This window comes from Penicillium verrucosum (assembly GCF_028828655.1).
Source record: "Penicillium verrucosum strain IBT 35672 chromosome Unknown utg000001l_segment0_segment0, whole genome shotgun sequence".
Taxonomy (NCBI): Eukaryota; Fungi; Ascomycota; class Eurotiomycetes; order Eurotiales; family Aspergillaceae; genus Penicillium; species Penicillium verrucosum.
Window position 1 is genome coordinate 9,292,363 of NW_026643210.1, and position 17,341 is coordinate 9,309,703.

Sequence of the window (17,341 nt, forward strand, 5' to 3'; positions counted from 1 at the left end):
TGTGACTTTACACTTTAAATGATCTCCTCTCATTCTATCTCCTTAGTTGAACAGGGAATATTAGTTGAGATAGTTGAGATAAATCTAGTAGAACTATTTTGACTAAATTGAGGGAGTCTTTCCACTGTATGTTTCTATATGTTTTGCCTCGTATATCCATGTTCAATCCATCCAGTTCAATCCATGTTGTCCTAATCTCTCAGAGCCAAGACTCCGCTTCTCCAACTACACTGGTTTCTTTCCCAATTAGGCAAGTCCAGCCAGACCTTATGTAACCCGATAAGATCCCCAAGACCCCGATTGCGATGACATATTTAAGTGTAGGCATTGGGCTCTAATTCTCTCTTTCAATAATTTACCTGCCTTTTTGACTTGTCTCTTCTCACTTCTCACTTCTCCGTGGATTCGTGTTATTTCCTCTAATACCTCTCACAACCACCTCATATCTTTACCCCAGAAGTGTACGCCAACATCGCCAAAATGGTGATCAACTACGGCCCGCACCCATTTGACCCAATCACACCGGAGGAGATCAAGCTCGCCGTACGCATCCTTGAGGCGACCTTCCCAGGCGTCTCTCTGCGCTACAAACGCATTGATGTCAATGAACCCATCAAGAAGGATGTTGTCGCATACATTGAAGCAGAGCGTTTACGGCGCCCACTGCCTCCACCTCCGGCCCGTCTCCTCTATGTGCTGTTTCACCGTCTGGACACTGGCGCATTCTACAAGGCTATCCTCAATGCCGACAAGCGCACCATTGTCTATGCCAAGGAGCTTCCCAAAGAGGTTCAGGTAAGCAGAACCCTCTCTCTAAAAGCAAGCAATGGGTTAATAAATTTTTCTATTTTATAGGGTCCCATTGATATCGATGAAATTGCAGGAATCGAAGAGATGTGCATGAAGCATCCGGCTGTACTGGCCGAGATCGAGAAATTGCAACTACCCGCAGGCATCACTGTCTGCAACGACCCTTGGATGTATGGCACAGACAGTGACAACGAGGACCGACGGCTCTTCCAATGCTTCATGTACATGGTCGAAGTGGATCACCCCCAGAACAATCACTACTCTCTACCTTGCAAATTCTCTCCGGTGTTCGACGGTTTCACTCATGAGTTGATCCGCATGGACTACCTGCCCGGTGGTGCTGATTTCGAGACTTCCACTACCCAGCCTTGGAAGCCTGTCAAGACAGTCCAGTATGCCCACGACCTCTTGGATGAGCCCCTTCGCACCGATCTCAAGCCCTACATTGTGCAACAGCCTGAGGGTCCTTCTTTTTCGGTGGATGGCAACTCCGTCTACTGGCAGAAGTGGCGCTTCAGGGTCGGGTTTAATGCCCGCGAAGGCCTGATTATCTATAACGTCACATATGACAACAGAAACCTTTTCTATCGTTTGGCTGTTTCTGAGATGACTGTTCCCTATGGAGGTAAGTGGGATTGGAGCCCATATCGCACCCAACTCCAAGCGGATCTAACTAACATGAATATAGATCCCCGAGCCCCATACCACCGCAAGCAGGCGTTTGATGTTGGCGATACTGGTTTTGGTATGAATGCCAATCAGTTGGCTCTTGGATGTGACTGTCTCGGCCATATCAAATATTTTGATGGCTACCGCAACGACTCCAAAGGCAACCCACTGCAGCTGAAGAACGTGATTTGCATGCACGAACAAGATAACGGGTTGCAGCACAAGCACACTAACTATCGGTCCGGTGCTGCTACCGTTGTGCGCAACCGCCAGTTGGTTCTGCAGATGATCTGCACTGTAGCCAACTATGAGTACATCTTCAACTACATCTTTGATCAAGCTGCCAATGTCGAACTGGAAGTCCGGGCTACCGGCATTCTTTCCACCGTCCCATTCGATAACGAGAACGGCCAAACCGTCCCTTGGGGTACCAACGTCGGTCCTGGTGTTATGGCTCCCTTCCACCAGCATATGTTCTCCCTACGGATTGACCCTGCCATTGATGGATTTAAGAACACTATATACTACGAGGACAGCGTTCCTATGCCAGAAGACGAGAAGAACCCCTATCTTGTGGGCTATACCTCCGAGTCTACTGTGATACGCACGGCAGGCACAGCGAACACTAGCGTGGATCGTAACCGCGTCTTTAAGATCCGCAACGACAACATTACCAACCCAATAACTTACAAGCCTGTTGCATACAAGCTTATGGCTGCTCCCAGCCAAATGATGCTGGTCAGTAAGAATGCCCACGGCTTCCGCCGTGCTGAGTTTGCTACCAAGCCGATCTGGGTCACCAAGTACCAGGACGATGAACTGTACGCCGCAGGCGAGTTCACCAACCAAAGCCGCCGCGCCGAGGGCGTCGAGACTTGGGTGCAGCGCAAGGAGAACACAGAGAACGAAGACGTCGTCCTTTGGCACAGTAAGGATTCCTCCCCGCGATTTTATCTGTACTGTATAACTAACATACCCCCGCAGCCTTCGGTCTTACCCACAACCCTCGTATTGAAGACTTCCCCGTCATGCCGATGGAGCGTATCAGCGTCATGTTGAAGCCAGATGGTTTCTTCAACAAGAACCCGGCCCTTGACGTTCCGCAATCCTCCCAGTCGTTCAACAAATCTTCACTCCACCCTGAGGAGCAGCCTGCTGCTTGTTGTGCCGGAGCTTCATCTGCCGGCTCCAAGGCCAAGCTATACAAGCGCGTTGACTAGTTCGCTTTCTTTTGAATCGTAGATACCCAATACCCCGTCCCACGGTTCAAGCACATATTCTTTCTTGGTTTTAGAGGGTGTGTCTTGTCGATATGAATCTGCTTGGTGACTTCTTTTGCGTTTTTGCTTTTGCTTTCCATTTTTCCCCTTTGCGGTTGGGCTTAACGATATTTGATGATTTACATTTCTATCTCAATGCAACACAGGTTTTGATCAATCGTTTCCTGCATGTAATGCAATATGTATTGACCCCAAGAGAAGGGCAACAACACTAGTAGGGTTGTGGTTATCCATGATTACTTTGTGAGTAAACTAATTTGTATTGACAAGGGAGTAATAGTCAATAAAGCGCAGAGAAAAATGGAGAAGATCGCCTCATGTGAAAGGGTTTATTGAACGCCGAGTTGAAACAGACCCGGAATGAAAATGGACAAGAGAATAGATGTAGAGCAGAAGGCAGAGGAAAAGGAGAGCAAATCCCAACATAGATTCAAAAAAGAAAAAAAAAGCAGTAATATCATTCCTTCATATTATGACCATCCAAGAGCCCAAAATCAAAGGCGTTACCGACGGCCCGAATCAGAGCTGTGAGGAGCATGGCTCTCAAACAAATCCTCAAGGTATGCGCTAGGAGCACGACCCTGCGGCGCTTGGTTTAGGTTCAAAGAACTTGTCGACGCACCCACATAAGAGTGGCGCTGATTATGCGAATCATGAACACCTACAGGAGGCAGGGAAGGCGACGAGAGGCCAGCAGTGGGCGAGTATGGGGGCTCTCCACCCGGAGCGGGGTTGGAGCTACCGGCAGCAGCGTAGTAACCAGCAGGCAAGTATGTCGACCCACGATTTCCTGTATTTCCTGTATTTCCCGTAGCGTTGACATTAGGATGCGATCCAGTAGGACCGCCTGCGGTAGGAGAAAAGAAAAGACCGCTGCTCGCGCTTGGGACCCGGTTAGGCTTGTAGCTTGTGCGAGTGGAGGCGCCGAGTTTATGGAGAGATACGTCGACTGCCGGGGCGGCGGAATAGGGGATTGATCGCTTCTTTCTGCTGCCGCGTAGGAGGCGCTTCGATTCCGATGCGTGTATTACGGCGGCGCGTCGCACTGAGCGGTTTACGGACCATGCGACCATTGCGCGCCATGCGAGTAGAGTTAGGCCGATCAGCCCTAGCGCGGCGCCGACGGCGATGAACACTGTGCCTTCTGGAGCATTGCTCTCTTGCATATATGGGGCATTGGCTGTCGGTGGTATCGTCACAATAGCGCCGGTAGTTGTGGTTGAGGAGGAGGAGGAAGAGGAGGACGAGGAGGAAGATGTTGATGATTCCGTTGTCGTGGAGACGGATGATGTTGTTGTACTGCTGTCGGACGTCGTGGAGGAGGAAGAGGAGGAAGTGGTGGTTGTATCCATGGTTGTGGTTGTAGAAGAGGAGGAGGAGGAGGAAGAGGAGGTAGTGGTGCTGGTAGTAGAACTTGACGTCGATGTGGAAGTGGAAGATGTGGTGGTCTCGCTCACGCTAGAGGTGCTTTGAGTAGTGGAGGGATCGTCGGTGGTCTTAGCGGCATCGGTATCCGTTGTTGCATCGTCCGCCGGTACAGCAGACACTTGAGCAGCGATGGCAATGACCAGAAACAGTAACAGGAGGAATGAAGGCTTGGCTTTCCCAAGCCCTTGCGGTAGAACTCGCATGGCGGCGTAAACAGTCGATCAGCTGCTTCTCCACAGTGTGCGGGTCACTTGGAGTAGGCGCCGATCCCAGCGACAGCGAGGAACCAGCGAGGAACAAAGAAGATTATCAACCCTGGTCAGCTCATCAATGAAATCTGAGTGTCAGGGGTAAGATCTCTGCTGATTTCAAAGATAACTGCAACTTGTCTCTTGTCAAAGATTGGCGGATGCTGAACTCAGGCTGCAGGTCAAGGATCCACAATCAACGAGTTTCCATATGAGATGAGGTGAGGGCTTCAAAATTGCTTATAAACGAATGACTGCTTTTCAAATGAGGCCAACGAGTGTCTGAAGATGACCATAAGATAGGGCCTCCTTAACCGAGAATCAGAAGAAACCAAAAGACGCCAACGCTAAAGAAGAGGGGTGCCTTAGGCAAAACTGAGACCGTCACCTGACAGCTTCCAAAAAAAGGATACAAGGACTTTGAACATTTACGTTGGCAAATCTAACATTCGAAAACTGGGATATTATGAGATATCATACATGGGGATACGAGATAGTTGTCCCTGAACACCCAACAGAAAAAGATAATCAATTGCAACGATGGAGGTATATTCCAAAAATCCAACAAAGCGCTGCAAATCACTGCGCTTTGTTGTGCACAGCAACCGAGGAGTCCTTCTCAAATGCGGCATAGGGAATCTCGAGGCTACCCAGGGCATTGATACCAATATACAAGATTGCAAGGAACAGGAAGGTAGCCATGAGTCCCATGAAAATACCTGGAAAATGGTTAGTATAGCGAATAGAGAGGCGGGATTGCTAGACACATACCTGGAGTAAAGTATTGATACTCCTCAAAGAGAGAGGTGGAATTGCTTGATGAGCTCGAGGCACCGCCATGCGCGGAGTAATCCCGCTTTAGCTCCATGTGGAGCGAGTCTTGGTACGAATCTCCAGAGGATTCGTAGACAACAGAATCCGTCTCGGGGAACTCCCTAGGGGAGGTGATGTAGAGAATAGTATACGTGGATGAGGAAGGAAGTCGGTCAATGATATCGGCAAGGAAACCATCTAGCAGAGTCAGTAACAATGAAGTGCATAGGTACGCGGCATACATACCGAATCCAGAAAGTTGCTGTGCGCGATCCGAGTCCAGTGATAGCATGGGGAATTGGACATCAATAATTCGGGGACCCTGCTCAAAGTAAGAGGGGTATGATCCGGCTTCACATTGTTAGCTTTGAAGTTCTTCGCGGGTTTGCCAGGGCTGTCGTTGGCCACCAAACCAACTTACAGGAAGCGTCCACAGCGGTAGTCTTGGCTTTGCACTTCTTCTCCAAAATATTTTTGATTTCCTTGGGTTCCACTAAGCCAACGACCTCGTTGACGCTCATCTTGGACAGGATCGAGCTGTCCTTTCCAAGCATCTTCGCACCCAAGCGGGGTGCCGACTTCCGCGTCGAGAAGTCGGAACTGTGCACACCAGGCTGGTAGACGACAACATAATAATCTGAGGGACAGGTGCTAAGTGATGAGGAAATATTCTCGAGGACCGAAGCTCCTGTCTGGATGTAGGCGGAGTTCGTCAGGACCCTAAGGGAGGAGCGATTAGTTAACCGCAGCGGGAGAGGTTCAATGAAGCATACTCAGAAGTTGAGGCGAGAAAGAACGGCGAAGTATCTCTGAAAGCATTTACGGTAGCAGCCCCAAGGGCCAATAGCCCGAACCTGCTGAAATGCATTGTGTTTATCGTGGGGATGGGGTCGGGTTGGCGATGATGTTGCTAACGGGAGGTGTCCGACTTGGCTCTCGGAGGCGGTCGAGAGCCCCGACCCGCCTGAGCTTTCAATATCAACTTTTTTTTCTTGGCTTTCGCCTCAGTTTCAACACAACCTATGATATACAGAGGTCTACTTGTTATTCGATCCAAATATACTTGAGCTTGGTATTTTCATTCATCATGGGTCCCAAAGATTTCAAAAAGCGCAAAATTGTTGCCGGGCCTAAAGTTGAAGAGGTCAATTTCGACAGCGAGTCCCGCCAGGAATGGCTGACTGGGTTTCACAAACGCAAGGTGCAACGCGCTAAGCATGCACAAGACAATGCTGTCAAGAGATACAAAGAGGAGAAGAGAGACGCAAGAAAAAAGGTGCGGCAGGCTTCAATTTGTGCGCAAAGACATCCACTAATTCTTCTAGATTCGAGAGGATCGCAAAAAAGACTTCGAACAGGCAATGGCGGAGCACAAAGCGGTACTCAAGCGCATGAAGGAGGATGCTGGAGATCTCGGCGAAATGGAAGGCGAGAGCGAGGAGGAAAATTGGGAGGGAATCGAAGAGCCTCCAGCAGTGGACTACGAAGCCGAATATGTCGACGAGGACAAATACACAACAGTCACTGTTGAAGAAATGGATGCATCCCGTGAAGGTCTGCTCAAGGTTGCCAAGGGGGAGGAATCAGAGAATGAAGAAGAGAAAAAATATCCGACCGAGACGGAGGCTGATACAAAAGCCAAGAAGAGAAAGCCCAGGAGTGCAGCCTCAGAAGCAGCCAGGAAAAAGAAGAGGAACTTCCGCTACGAGACCAAGGTTGAGCGCAAACAAACAATGTTAAAGCAACGGTCCGTGAAAGCGAAGAGGGCAAAGGCACGAAAGGGTGCAGAGGAATGAAGATACCACGTCTTGGAACAGATACGACATCACATGTGCATATACTTGGCTTCAAGCAATTATTCGTTAGTCAATTTTACGGATCACAGGCGTCTGAAATTATGGAAAATGCAATGAATATGCAGGAAATCGTAGACATCGTTGTGCACACATTGCATGATAAAAAGTTATTGCTATCAAAAGCGCTGTATGTGGCCCATGACCACCGTAACACAAACAGTTACAGCATGAAAAAGCATACGACAACCCAGAGAATGAAGCTTGTATCCAACCAAATGTTTCCCGATATCCTGCACCCATCACCAGTTTGGACCAGCTTAGATGTCGGCCATCTGGGATGCAAGGTCGTCAAGCTCCTTCTTCACGGTGCTGTGTTCCTTGATCGCATCCTCATATCTTTGCTCCAGCTTGGCGTGTTGGTCCTCAAGTGCCTGAACCTTCCTCTCGTAGTGCCCAGCCTTGATGTCGGTTTGGCGGAGCCTGAGTGCCCAAAATGTTAGTACTTAATGGTGAAAGAAATGGTAGGTGGTCGTACTTCTCATTTGTTTCCCGCAGAGTCTTGTCATTCTCCTCAGCCTCCTCCTCGAGGAGCTGCACCCGTCGCTGAAGGGCCTCGTTCTGAGTGTCGTGCTGGAGGCTCTGGCTGGCAGCGTCCTTAGCCTCCTTGAGGGCGGTCTCTGCCTTCTCAACCTCTTCCTCTAGAAGCTGGTTACGGTGGTTGAGCGATGTGATCTCTTGTTCCTTGGACAGATTCTCCTGTTCCAGCGTCTTGACCTTGGCCTTGAGCTCATCAACGAGCTCGTGAGCCTCATCAGCCTCGGCGCGGAGGGCGACCATGCGCTAAAATTAATACCAAACATGTTAGCAAAATTCCCAGTGGGGAAGTGATAGAATGCTGGGGCGGTATGCATATATGCATATCACGAGGGGCTGTGTGATTTTGGGAAGCAGTCAAGCTACCCCGCCAGGCAGGGGTCTTGGGTGACTTACCTCCTTGATCTTGTCCATTTTAAAGGTATTGAAAAGGGAGTAAGGGAGATAATATGTATGGTTGAAAGAAAGAGTATTGTAAGGCTTTCGCTCAGCGAGAAACCGGGCGAGTGTTGGATGGGGATGTGGAAGATGATATGGGGAGAGTTTTGGGAGAGAAGGGGAGGAATAATGGCTGACTAGTGAACAAGTAGACAGTACCAGGCCCACAGGTACTAGCTCCACTACAGGGGAAGTACTGTATACTTACTGTGTACCAGCTGCGTAACCGTGGTATGGTTAGGTACACAATCCGCTCCTGCCATATGCCAATCACCGCCCAGGGATCGCCGCGTCTCCACGGGCAACCACTCGACAACACTTGCATCTAGAACTCGTTCTGGCTCTTTATCACTCTCAACCCGATAACGCAACTTTTGATTTCTTTGATACGGTGCATGAGAATCATCATCTTCAATTCGCCACTATGTTGGCTCTTCGCGACCAGGAAAACCTGGTAAACACCCACCAGACCGCCGCGGCAGCTAAGCCCTTGAACCAAAGCAAGCAGCTAGCACCCAAGACACCCGGCAAGCCACGAAATGACGAGAATAACCCGTTGGCGTTCGGAAATCGCACCGTGAAGGGCAATGGGAATCGTCAGGACAATGGAAAACCAGGAAATAACGCGTTCATGACTCCGATGGGTACGCGTTGCTTCGCGAAAATTAGAGATTTGGAGATGACTGTTGGATAATGACTGACTCGTTTTTTTTTTCGATTTGTAGTGAAGGATCGCGCTCCCCTGGGCATGAAAACGACCAACCTCAAAGCCAACAACCTCCAGACGCCTGCGCCCTTTGGAGGAACCACCAAGCAACCGAAGACAAATCGCAGACAGTCGACTGCCCAGAAGATCAGAAAAGCTGCTCCAGTTCCACAGCAAACTCAAACCAAAGTTCATATTGACGCGGCTGCGGATGATGTACCGGATATTGAATACATGCCGCCAAAGCCTAGAGGTACGCTAAGAACAACTAAAGCTGCAACCCAAAAAGCTTATTTCTGACGAGCTACAGATCTTCCGGACCTTCCAGACGATGTGACATACGACACCACATTCCCCCAATTCCGACCGAAGAATCGAGCTTTGGGCTTGGAGAGCGTTTACGGGAAGCAACAAGTTGGCAGGGATGGACTCACGGCGAAACAGCGCAAGTTCAAGGAGGATTCGGCAGCATGCGATAGGATGGTGGATGATATGATTATGAAACAACTTGAGGATATTGGTTTCGAGAGCTCGGGTGAAAGCGAGTCCGCAAATGCACTGCGGCCAACTGCCTTCCTTTCAAAAGGACCTGCAACTACCACACGACACACTCGCAGTGTGTCAACGCTTCGAGCTCGAGAGGCTGCCGCTGCGCTCAGCGGATCCCAGCCAACTACCGCACCTCGAGTGGCTCCAACTCCCAAACCACGGGTGGCGTCGTTGGCATCGTCGCTGGTGATGCCCAAGAGACAGGCTAGGGTCCCGTCTAACCCGTCTTCCATGCGCAATACTGCTGCTTCTGTCAACTCTAGGACGACCGTTGGCTATTCGAAGGGACGCAGTGTATCATCCACCCTGCGAGAGAAGCATTCCCAAACGCAGAAGTCCTTGAGCTCTCAGGTTCTGTCTCCCGAAACTTATATGCAGCTGTATGGACCCCCTCCGCTGGACTCGGAAATGTGGACTCGTTGCAAGGCTGCTGGATGTTTTGATACCCCGGATGAGGTCACCCAGGAACCGGAAGAGCCACTACCCACATTTGACGAAGATGATGAGGCCCAGAGCTTCCAGCTCACTCTGTAGGGGGTGCATTGCGAAAGATACTCAGCCTCGAAAGGGGATTACCATTTTACTTCAGTATGGTTATTGATTCGGCATATGGAGATTGGCATTGGCTCACAGGGGCTCGAAGCCGAAGGAACCTGGCGTTATGGAACAGTTAGCGTTAGTTAACTATGTCGTTAATGTACGGAGTACTAGTTACTTGTAACTGGATACATAGGTTGCAGCTCTTCCCATGCCAACCGTGGATCATACTGTTTCAGGCGTTCTCCACTCCTATGATGATCTTTCGCCAAGCCACAGACAGGCGAGGCCACACTTGCATTTTATTTCCGTTAGGGACCACGTAGGGACCACGTACACCGTAGGCAGTACCCAGTTCTTGGGAAGTGTGAAACCTCGGTCATTCAAAAGGCAATGATTGAGTGATGCATAACATAGGGCTGTTTATATTGTATAAAATCAATAAATGGATGAGACAAATCCCACTAGCCTCTAGCTACATGAATCCCTGCAATAATAATAGTTTACATCGTACGTCAGTGAGGTCAGGAGAAATAGAGTAAACTCGGTGTACCTGACGGGTACCAGGTCCTCAGCTAGCCCGTCCATGGAATGGCAAGTACCAATCACGTACTTTTCAAGGTACCTTGGTCTAGCCCACACCGCCCCCGGAATTGCCCATATCTTCTTATTTACTCTCTGGCCTCTCCTTTTCCTTTCTCATTCCTCTCAATTGACGCTTCGCCGCCATGACGACCATTCATCCGGACTCCACCGAGGAGTTCGAATACATCCAGACTCCGGCTGCCCCCGAGCAGACCAAGCCTGCCTTTGACTGCGGTGTTCCGACCACCCTGGTAAGTCCACATCTAGAGCTATCCGTGAGGGATGTTTGATGAGTCCAGGACCTAATTTGTTTCTTTATTATCCAGTACCCGACCATTAAGAATGCTCCCGTCCCCGCCGACTCACCCGGCAGCGACAGCTTCTCCAATGGCTTGATGATCGCTCTGGAGGTCATTGTGCCCTGGTGGCTGGCTCGCCAGGTTGGTGGAGGTTTCTACACCACCATCTTCTTTGCTCTCTTCACCTCCGTTCCCGTCCTGGTGGCCTTCTGGGCTGTCTCTTCCTCTGTTTCTCCTCGCAAGACCGAGAAGGCCAAGTACTGTGGCCGCCCCGTCGAGCACTACCTGCAGTTCCACAGCGAGCACGATCGTGCTACCTACCGCGGCAAGAGCAAGATCCCCATGGAGGTCTTCTACGAGAAGTACTTCAATGGCGAGGTTGACTTCAAGGGTGATGCTCTGGAGTGCCTCGAGTACCGTCACGATTGGGCCAACTTCAAGTTCACCACTGGTCTCTTCAAGCACTTCCTGTTTGGTTTCATCCCCGAGATGCTGATGCACACTCGTTCTCAGGGTAAGCAAGTCTTCGTACAGCGCCAGTGGCATTTCTAACCTTATTTCTAGACGAGGAGCAGGTCCGTGACCACTACGACCGAGGTGACGACTTCTACGCCTGGTTCCTTGGCCCACGCATGATCTACACCTCCGGTGTTATCAGTGATATCAACAAGGAGGAGACCCTCGAGGAGCTCCAGGACAACAAGCTGGCCATTGTTTGCGAGAAGATTGGTGTTAAGCCCGGTGACAAGGTGCTCGATCTTGGCTGCGGCTGGGGAACTCTCGCTAAGTACGCCTCGGCCCACTACGGCGCTCACGTTACCGGTATCACTCTTGGCCGCAACCAAACCGCATGGGGTAACAATGGTCTTCGCAAGGCTGGAGTCGAGGAGGACCAGAGCCGCATTATTTGCAGTGACTACCGCGATGCTCCCCGTGTTGAGGGTGGATACCAACACATCACTTGTCTCGAGATGGCTGAGCACGTCGGTGTCCGCCACTTGTCTTCTTTCTTGACCCAGGTTTACGACATGCTCGACGACAATGGTACTTTCTTCCTGCAGATCGCTGGTCTCCGCAAGTCCTGGCAATACGAGGACCTGATCTGGGGTCTTTTCATGAACAAATACATCTTCCCCGGTGCTGACGCCAGTACTCCTCTCGGTTTTGTTGTGGACCGCCTCGAGGGCGCTGGCTTTGAGGTCAAGGCTGTTGACACCATTGGTGTGCACTACTCTGCTACCCTCTGGCGCTGGTACCGGAACTGGATGGGCAACCGCGACAAGGTCGAGGCCAAGTACGGAAAGCGCTGGTTCCGCGTAAGTTTCTTTCACTGAGTCCTCGGTTTTCCCGAGGTCGATTCGCTTTCTTGTTTTACTAACCACTACTTTTTTTAGATCTGGGAGTACTTCCTTGCTTCCTCCACTATCACTTCCCGCCAGGGTGGTGCCACTTGCTGGCAGCTTACCCTAGTCAAGAACATCAACTCCACCCACCGTGTTGACGGCATCGACACTCAGCACGGTCTTGCTGGAGCTCGCCAGAACGCCATTGACCGCGCTGGTACCCTTCCCAAGGCCCACGTCATCAAGAAGGACCTTTGAAGGATTGATGAACAGTCCTAGCCCTCATCTGCTTCTCCGGGGGTCCATATCAGCCCCCCTCGGACTAGCATGACGTTATATAAAAGGGCGCGGCAATATGTGGATGTTGTTCTAGTGTGAACATATTCAAATGTTTAACAAGCATGTATGGCATGAGCGACATGAGGTGAAGTGAGGTGAAGCTGAATTTCAATGAATGGTTGCGGGAGAAAAAGGAAGGAGATGGCAACGGAAGAGAAGCATGGATAGGTCAGAGGCCTATTTGGCTGGTCCGCCTGGATATTTATCCTGATATTTGTCTATGGTTGTGTTTCTATTTCTTATGTCTCGCCTTGCGTGGGAAGGATATTTGCACGAAGTCAACGAGTCTGTCTTTGTCATGTTATTGTTTAGAAGTCAATGGACTATTTTCTTTTAGATCAACACTCATGGCTTATCCCTTTTCTTCAAATTCTTAATATTGTAACCTCCACTGGGCCTATTTCACATACTCAACTCAGGTGGTCGGTTGTGAGTTCATAACACGGCCGGCCCAGGAAGCTCGTGATAATGCAACACACTTCCTACGGCTTCAACTTTCTACTCGCACCAAATGCTACTAGTTACCGTCTAATAAAATATCGATGTGTCTATCAACTGAATTCGAGTCTTCAATCATTAGGTTCGTCAATCACCAAAGCCCCAAGGTCATTAATCCAACACACTAACACCCAATTAGACCTCCCGACAGCTGAGCGCCGAGAAGAAACGAAGGAAAAAGAAATAAAAGACCAGGATTGCGATCCAATGGGATAATGGTATATGTAAAGAGGGAAACAAAGGCAGGGTAGATGCAGACGTCAGACCAGGTTGACCCTAGGTGTAAGTATTGGTACAGTAAACAGGAATCCAGAGAGAAATAAAAAAGAAGAAAGTCATGGTTGTCACAGGTCCAGAGATCCAAGTCCAAGGAATTTAAGAAATCATTGTGTATGAGGTTACACACACATATAGCTGAATTGAGCCTCCCAAAAGAAAACAATAGGCGTACAAGGGCGTGATGAGATGATTTCACATACGCCAGAAAAAAAAAAAAAAAAGAACGAGAGTCAAGCTCAAGCCTCATCTATCGCTGCTCTAGCATTGGATTGGATTGGGTAGGGATATCCGGAGTTTGGTTGGGGGGAGGAGCAGAATATGCCCGAAGACTCAGCCGTTGTGTTGGGTTGAGAGGGAGAGTTTTTCTGTGTCATCGTTTGAAGGTATGATCTAAGATAAAAAAAAAAGCCACATAGGTAAATTTAGTCCGCGTCGAATTTGTGGTTGTATTCGCCAAGGAGGACATCATCTGGGCCTGGGCCGTGGGTATTTCGAACTAGGGCACAACAGTGTGAGTAGAAATGTCCGAAAACCAGGATATCGACGAGATCAGGGGGAGTGCGGGTGCACAGGGGTGGAAAACATACTCCATTCAGCTTCAGTCCGGAAGAATACCCACATCCAACGTCGTACAACTTCGAGGAACATGAGCAACCATATTCCGCTTTCCGTTTCTGGAATCCAGCCGAGGCCTGGGACGATGCGCCATAGCCATGAGAAACGAAGGACCAGATCTGCGATAATGACGTAGTGGTACATCTTGTCGGATGCGAAGTAGCGATATCGGCGGAGTCCGTATGGGTGGGCGCTGTCGCGACGTTGAGGGGAGAAGAGAGTCATGTCCCAATCCTTGACAACATCCCACCAGAAAGAGTAGCCAGAGTTGATAAAAGAGACGACAAATCTGTGGGGTGTTAGAGAAAAGCATAGATATAATAATGTATGGGGAATACAATCTTACAGAAGTCGCATCATGCTAACCTCGCTATATCCACGAAGCTCCAAGGGGTTATAGTTGCGCATTTTGGAGGCAATCCAAATGACGGGGAACGCAGTTGCGTATTTGAGGGCGTTGGCCAAGTGCTGGTTGACCTTGTGTGTGTCTCTCCGGGTGGCTGTCCGCCGTGCACGAACATATTCAGTCAAACACTGCCGAAGACGAATCAAACTGGGAACTGCGAGGATGATCGGAACGACAATGTCACTTCCGCAGGCCCGGTTGGGCTTGGAAGTAGCGGCGAAGCCATCGGTGAAGAACATGCAGAAACTGATATACAGATCTCCGATCACGCGAGCATAGCTAGTTAGGGCATCTGCCAGCAGAATGTCCCCAAACTTGCCATCCTGAGACTCGGCTAGACCACCAATACTGATCCGCTTGAGGGTAAGGAGAAATCGGATGCGGCCGGAACGAGAGGCGCGGTTGAAGGGCCAGATCAGAATAAGGAGGAGGATAATGAACACCGACTGTGGGATCCAGTCCAGATGCTCTACCAATTCAGGGGACCGGTGGGTGGCTAGTGAGAAGACGATAAACCACAGGGCAAGTGGGATGGTGAAACATGTGGCCAGACGATAGACGGCGGTGTGATGTGGGCGTTGGGAGGAGGATGCGCGGGCAGGATATTTGATGAGCGCCGGAACGTCCTGGAAGTATGGGTGGGATCTGATTAGCCGTCGGGGATACGATGGTTAGATGAGGGACACCACTTACAATGTTGGCTTTAGCCAGATATTGAAGGTTGATACCCCATCCCCAGAAACCTAATCCCTTCTGTTAGCCCACACACCTGAATGGGATTCAACATCTCAGACAGGAATGTCACCCACCAGCGACCAAGATAGCGGCTATACGTAGCGGCAATGGGAAGATCAGCCCAAAGGCATCCAATTGAGCATGTTGATCAACCGCCATTATTCCATTGATCAGGGGGGGAAAGGAGAAGATCACAGGAAAAAAAGGGAAGGCTGGTAATAACAAAGAACCCCTTATACCAAAAAAAAGAATGACTAGGGGTTGAGTCGAACGTTCTTTGAAAGGAAGTTGAAACTTTTGAAGCAGTTTAATAAGCGGAGCGGAGAGAGATCTGGAGCCCTGGAGCCCTGAAGCCCTGGAGAATACGCACCTGGACTAGTCACAGTCCGGTCTGGAACCCCACAGGTCGGATTGGGTTATAATGGGTTTAATAGGTTTAATAGGTTTAATAGGTATAATGGGTATAATTAGCACTAATTAGAAGCACATCTCAGGAGAAGTGAAGATCAAAATCCCATTTATGGGAACTACTTACGTCGCCCCAAGGATCACATTATTATGTTGTATGTCATCACTATCTACTTAACTACAGAGGTACTCTCCATACACAACTAACTTGAATTTGACCAATTTGGACATCTCCTTTCTGCACAAAAAGGGGGTACCAAATCAGGTACATTGAACCACTGCAAGCCTCCCGCTTTCATCTCCCTTCAGGCCAAGGTACCTCCCAAGTACCACATGTGGGACGCTTGCGTCTGTATGGTAATTAGGTAATTCTGGTAATTATAGTATTGGAGATGTAACAAATGATGTAATATGGTAATTAATCCATCCACCTTAATCAGGTGACCTTGATCTAGTCAGGTCACATGATCCATTTCTATACCGAGGCATGACATCCGAGGACAACTCCGGGGAAGTTGGTATCTCTAAGTATGAAAGCTGGGGAATTGAGCCTGTGACTCGTCTTAGCAAATGCACTGGGCTAGTAAATAACATCTACCACTACCCTCAAGCCTAATTCATATCCCTATCAACACACACCCTACAATCTGTCATGGCGGACGACGACTCTCATCTCTCTCTATCAACCCCGAACCCGAACCCAGCCCTCGGCTCATCTACCTCGCACTTCTACCCCTTCGCAACCTCACCAGACATCATCCGATCGCATGAAAAGGATTCATTTCTTACAGGCAGCCTGATTCAACAATCCCAAGGCATTGTCCGGGCTCTCCGCGGCGCCCGGTACGCCCACACTCACTCCGACGCCATCAAACACCTCACAGAACTCCTCTACTTCACCCTAACAACCGCCATCGGCAACCGCACCCTAGGCGAAGAATACTGCGACCTCGTACAACTAGAAGATGACACCCTCCAATTACCATCAATGGGCCGCCGCGTCGGGTACATCCTAAGTAGCATCCTAGTACCATGGGCACTGCAGCGACTACTACCCGCGCTACGACAGAGAATCCGCAGCAAGCTCGAGCGCAACATTGCACGCCAGCAGTTACAAGCGGCGCAGCAGGCTGGCCTGCTCAACAAACCCCAGTTCTCAACAACCCCGACCAAACGGCCGTTGTTTACAAAACTGCGCATCCAGCAGTATATCCTTGAACACCTGGACTCCATCACATCTTTGTCGCCTATTTATGCGCTGAGCATTGCGACCTTCTATTTCACGGGCTCGTACTACCATCTCTCCAAGCGACTCTGGAGTCTGCGTTACGTTTTCTCAAAGAAGATCGATGACAATGAGCAGCGCATCGGATACGAGGTTCTGGGTGTGTTGCTTGTTCTCCAGATCGCTGTGCAGGGATTCCTGCACGCTCGCAAACTCGGCGCCAGCATGAATGAAGATGAGAGCTTGTCTGCCGATGCTGGCCAGTCTCCTGGGCAGGGTGGGCCTGTTCTCACTTCGATTCAGAACCCGTCGGCTATTCCTCTTCTTCCTGCGTCTGTGCCTCTGTATGATCTCGAGGAAGATCCTGGCGCTGTCTCGTGGATCCCTGAGGGTCAGCAGCGGAAGTGCACCCTGTGTCTGGAAATGTTCAAGGATCCTAGTGTTACGACCTGTGGACATGTGTTTTGCTGGATTTGTGTTCGGGACTGGGTTCGTGAAAAGCCTGAGTGTCCGCTCTGCCGACAGGAGGTCTTACTGTCTAAGGTGCTTCCTCTGAGAGGGTAGCTATGTGGTTAATTGAGGCGATAAGGTTTAGGCTAGTGTTTCATGGTCTTCATGTATATTGCTGAAGAGATTGGCACTACCGATACATATGTATACACTTATTTTGGATAAATATATACCCCCTTTCTTCTATTTTATTCGAGCATTATTTTTCATGGACTGTAAGGTTCGATTGAA

The 17,341-nt window shown here is 49.8% G+C and overlaps 9 protein-coding genes across 9 annotated transcripts; 5 read left to right on the forward strand and 4 right to left on the reverse strand.

The window, feature by feature from the left end:
• Positions 1-480: 480 nt before the first annotated feature.
• N7516_003356 (uncharacterized protein) lies at positions 481-2,699 on the forward strand (the record flags this gene model as incomplete). Its single annotated transcript, XM_057216076.1, has 4 exons — positions 481-795; positions 856-1,435; positions 1,499-2,407; positions 2,464-2,699. 4 exons carry the CDS (start codon positions 481-483, stop codon positions 2,697-2,699), a joined length of 2,040 nt encoding a protein of 679 aa, XP_057077959.1.
• A 563-nt stretch (positions 2,700-3,262) lies between these two features.
• Positions 3,263-4,390, reverse strand: N7516_003357 (uncharacterized protein; the record flags this gene model as incomplete). Its single annotated transcript, XM_057216077.1, has 1 exon — positions 3,263-4,390. The coding sequence occupies one exon, from the start codon at positions 4,388-4,390 to the stop codon at positions 3,263-3,265; it is 1,128 nt and encodes a 375-aa protein (XP_057077960.1).
• A 624-nt stretch (positions 4,391-5,014) lies between these two features.
• Positions 5,015-6,116, reverse strand: N7516_003358 (Ac45/VOA1 transmembrane domain-containing protein; the record flags this gene model as incomplete). The annotated part of the gene is made up of 5 exons (XM_057216078.1): positions 5,015-5,154; positions 5,207-5,446; positions 5,495-5,599; positions 5,670-5,968; positions 6,022-6,116. 5 exons carry the CDS (start codon positions 6,114-6,116, stop codon positions 5,015-5,017), a joined length of 879 nt encoding a protein of 292 aa, XP_057077961.1.
• A 219-nt stretch (positions 6,117-6,335) lies between these two features.
• Positions 6,336-7,044, forward strand: N7516_003359 (rRNA-processing protein RRP17; the record flags this gene model as incomplete). The annotated part of the gene is made up of 2 exons (XM_057216079.1): positions 6,336-6,524; positions 6,574-7,044. The coding sequence occupies 2 exons, from the start codon at positions 6,336-6,338 to the stop codon at positions 7,042-7,044; spliced, it is 660 nt and encodes a 219-aa protein (XP_057077962.1).
• A 200-nt stretch (positions 7,045-7,244) lies between these two features.
• N7516_003360 (tropomyosin) lies at positions 7,245-8,172 on the reverse strand. The gene is made up of 3 exons (XM_057216080.1): positions 8,035-8,172; positions 7,580-7,884; positions 7,245-7,524 (listed from the first exon to the last, which is right to left on the reverse strand). Exons 1-3 carry the CDS (start codon positions 8,050-8,052, stop codon positions 7,362-7,364), a joined length of 486 nt encoding a protein of 161 aa, XP_057077963.1. The 5' UTR covers positions 8,053-8,172; the 3' UTR covers positions 7,245-7,361.
• A 290-nt stretch (positions 8,173-8,462) lies between these two features.
• On the forward strand, positions 8,463-9,865 carry N7516_003361 (uncharacterized protein; the record flags this gene model as incomplete). The annotated part of the gene is made up of 3 exons (XM_057216081.1): positions 8,463-8,720; positions 8,802-9,035; positions 9,093-9,865. The coding sequence occupies exons 1-3, from the start codon at positions 8,501-8,503 to the stop codon at positions 9,863-9,865; spliced, it is 1,227 nt and encodes a 408-aa protein (XP_057077964.1). The 5' UTR covers positions 8,463-8,500.
• Positions 9,866-10,596: 731 nt separating this feature from the next.
• N7516_003362 (putative cyclopropane-fatty-acyl-phospholipid synthase) lies at positions 10,597-12,353 on the forward strand (the record flags this gene model as incomplete). Its single annotated transcript, XM_057216082.1, has 4 exons — positions 10,597-10,704; positions 10,780-11,266; positions 11,317-12,068; positions 12,147-12,353. The coding sequence occupies 4 exons, from the start codon at positions 10,597-10,599 to the stop codon at positions 12,351-12,353; spliced, it is 1,554 nt and encodes a 517-aa protein (XP_057077965.1).
• Positions 12,354-13,633: 1,280 nt separating this feature from the next.
• On the reverse strand, positions 13,634-15,126 carry N7516_003363 (EXS domain-containing protein; the record flags this gene model as incomplete). The annotated part of the gene is made up of 5 exons (XM_057216083.1): positions 13,634-13,707; positions 13,799-14,115; positions 14,173-14,858; positions 14,926-14,975; positions 15,042-15,126. 5 exons carry the CDS (start codon positions 15,124-15,126, stop codon positions 13,634-13,636), a joined length of 1,212 nt encoding a protein of 403 aa, XP_057077966.1.
• A 901-nt stretch (positions 15,127-16,027) lies between these two features.
• Positions 16,028-17,164, forward strand: pex10 (ubiquitin-protein ligase peroxin 10; the record flags this gene model as incomplete). The annotated part of the gene is made up of 1 exon (XM_057216084.1): positions 16,028-17,164. The coding sequence occupies one exon, from the start codon at positions 16,028-16,030 to the stop codon at positions 17,162-17,164; it is 1,137 nt and encodes a 378-aa protein (XP_057077967.1).
• Between the last annotated feature and the right edge of the window lie 177 nt (positions 17,165-17,341).

Coding starts and splice junctions, on each gene's coding strand:
- N7516_003360 (XM_057216080.1), bottom strand. Junction 7,525..7,579: donor CTGCGGGAAACAAATGAGAA/GTACGACCACCT, acceptor TTGGGCACTCAG/GCTCCGCCAAACCGACATCA.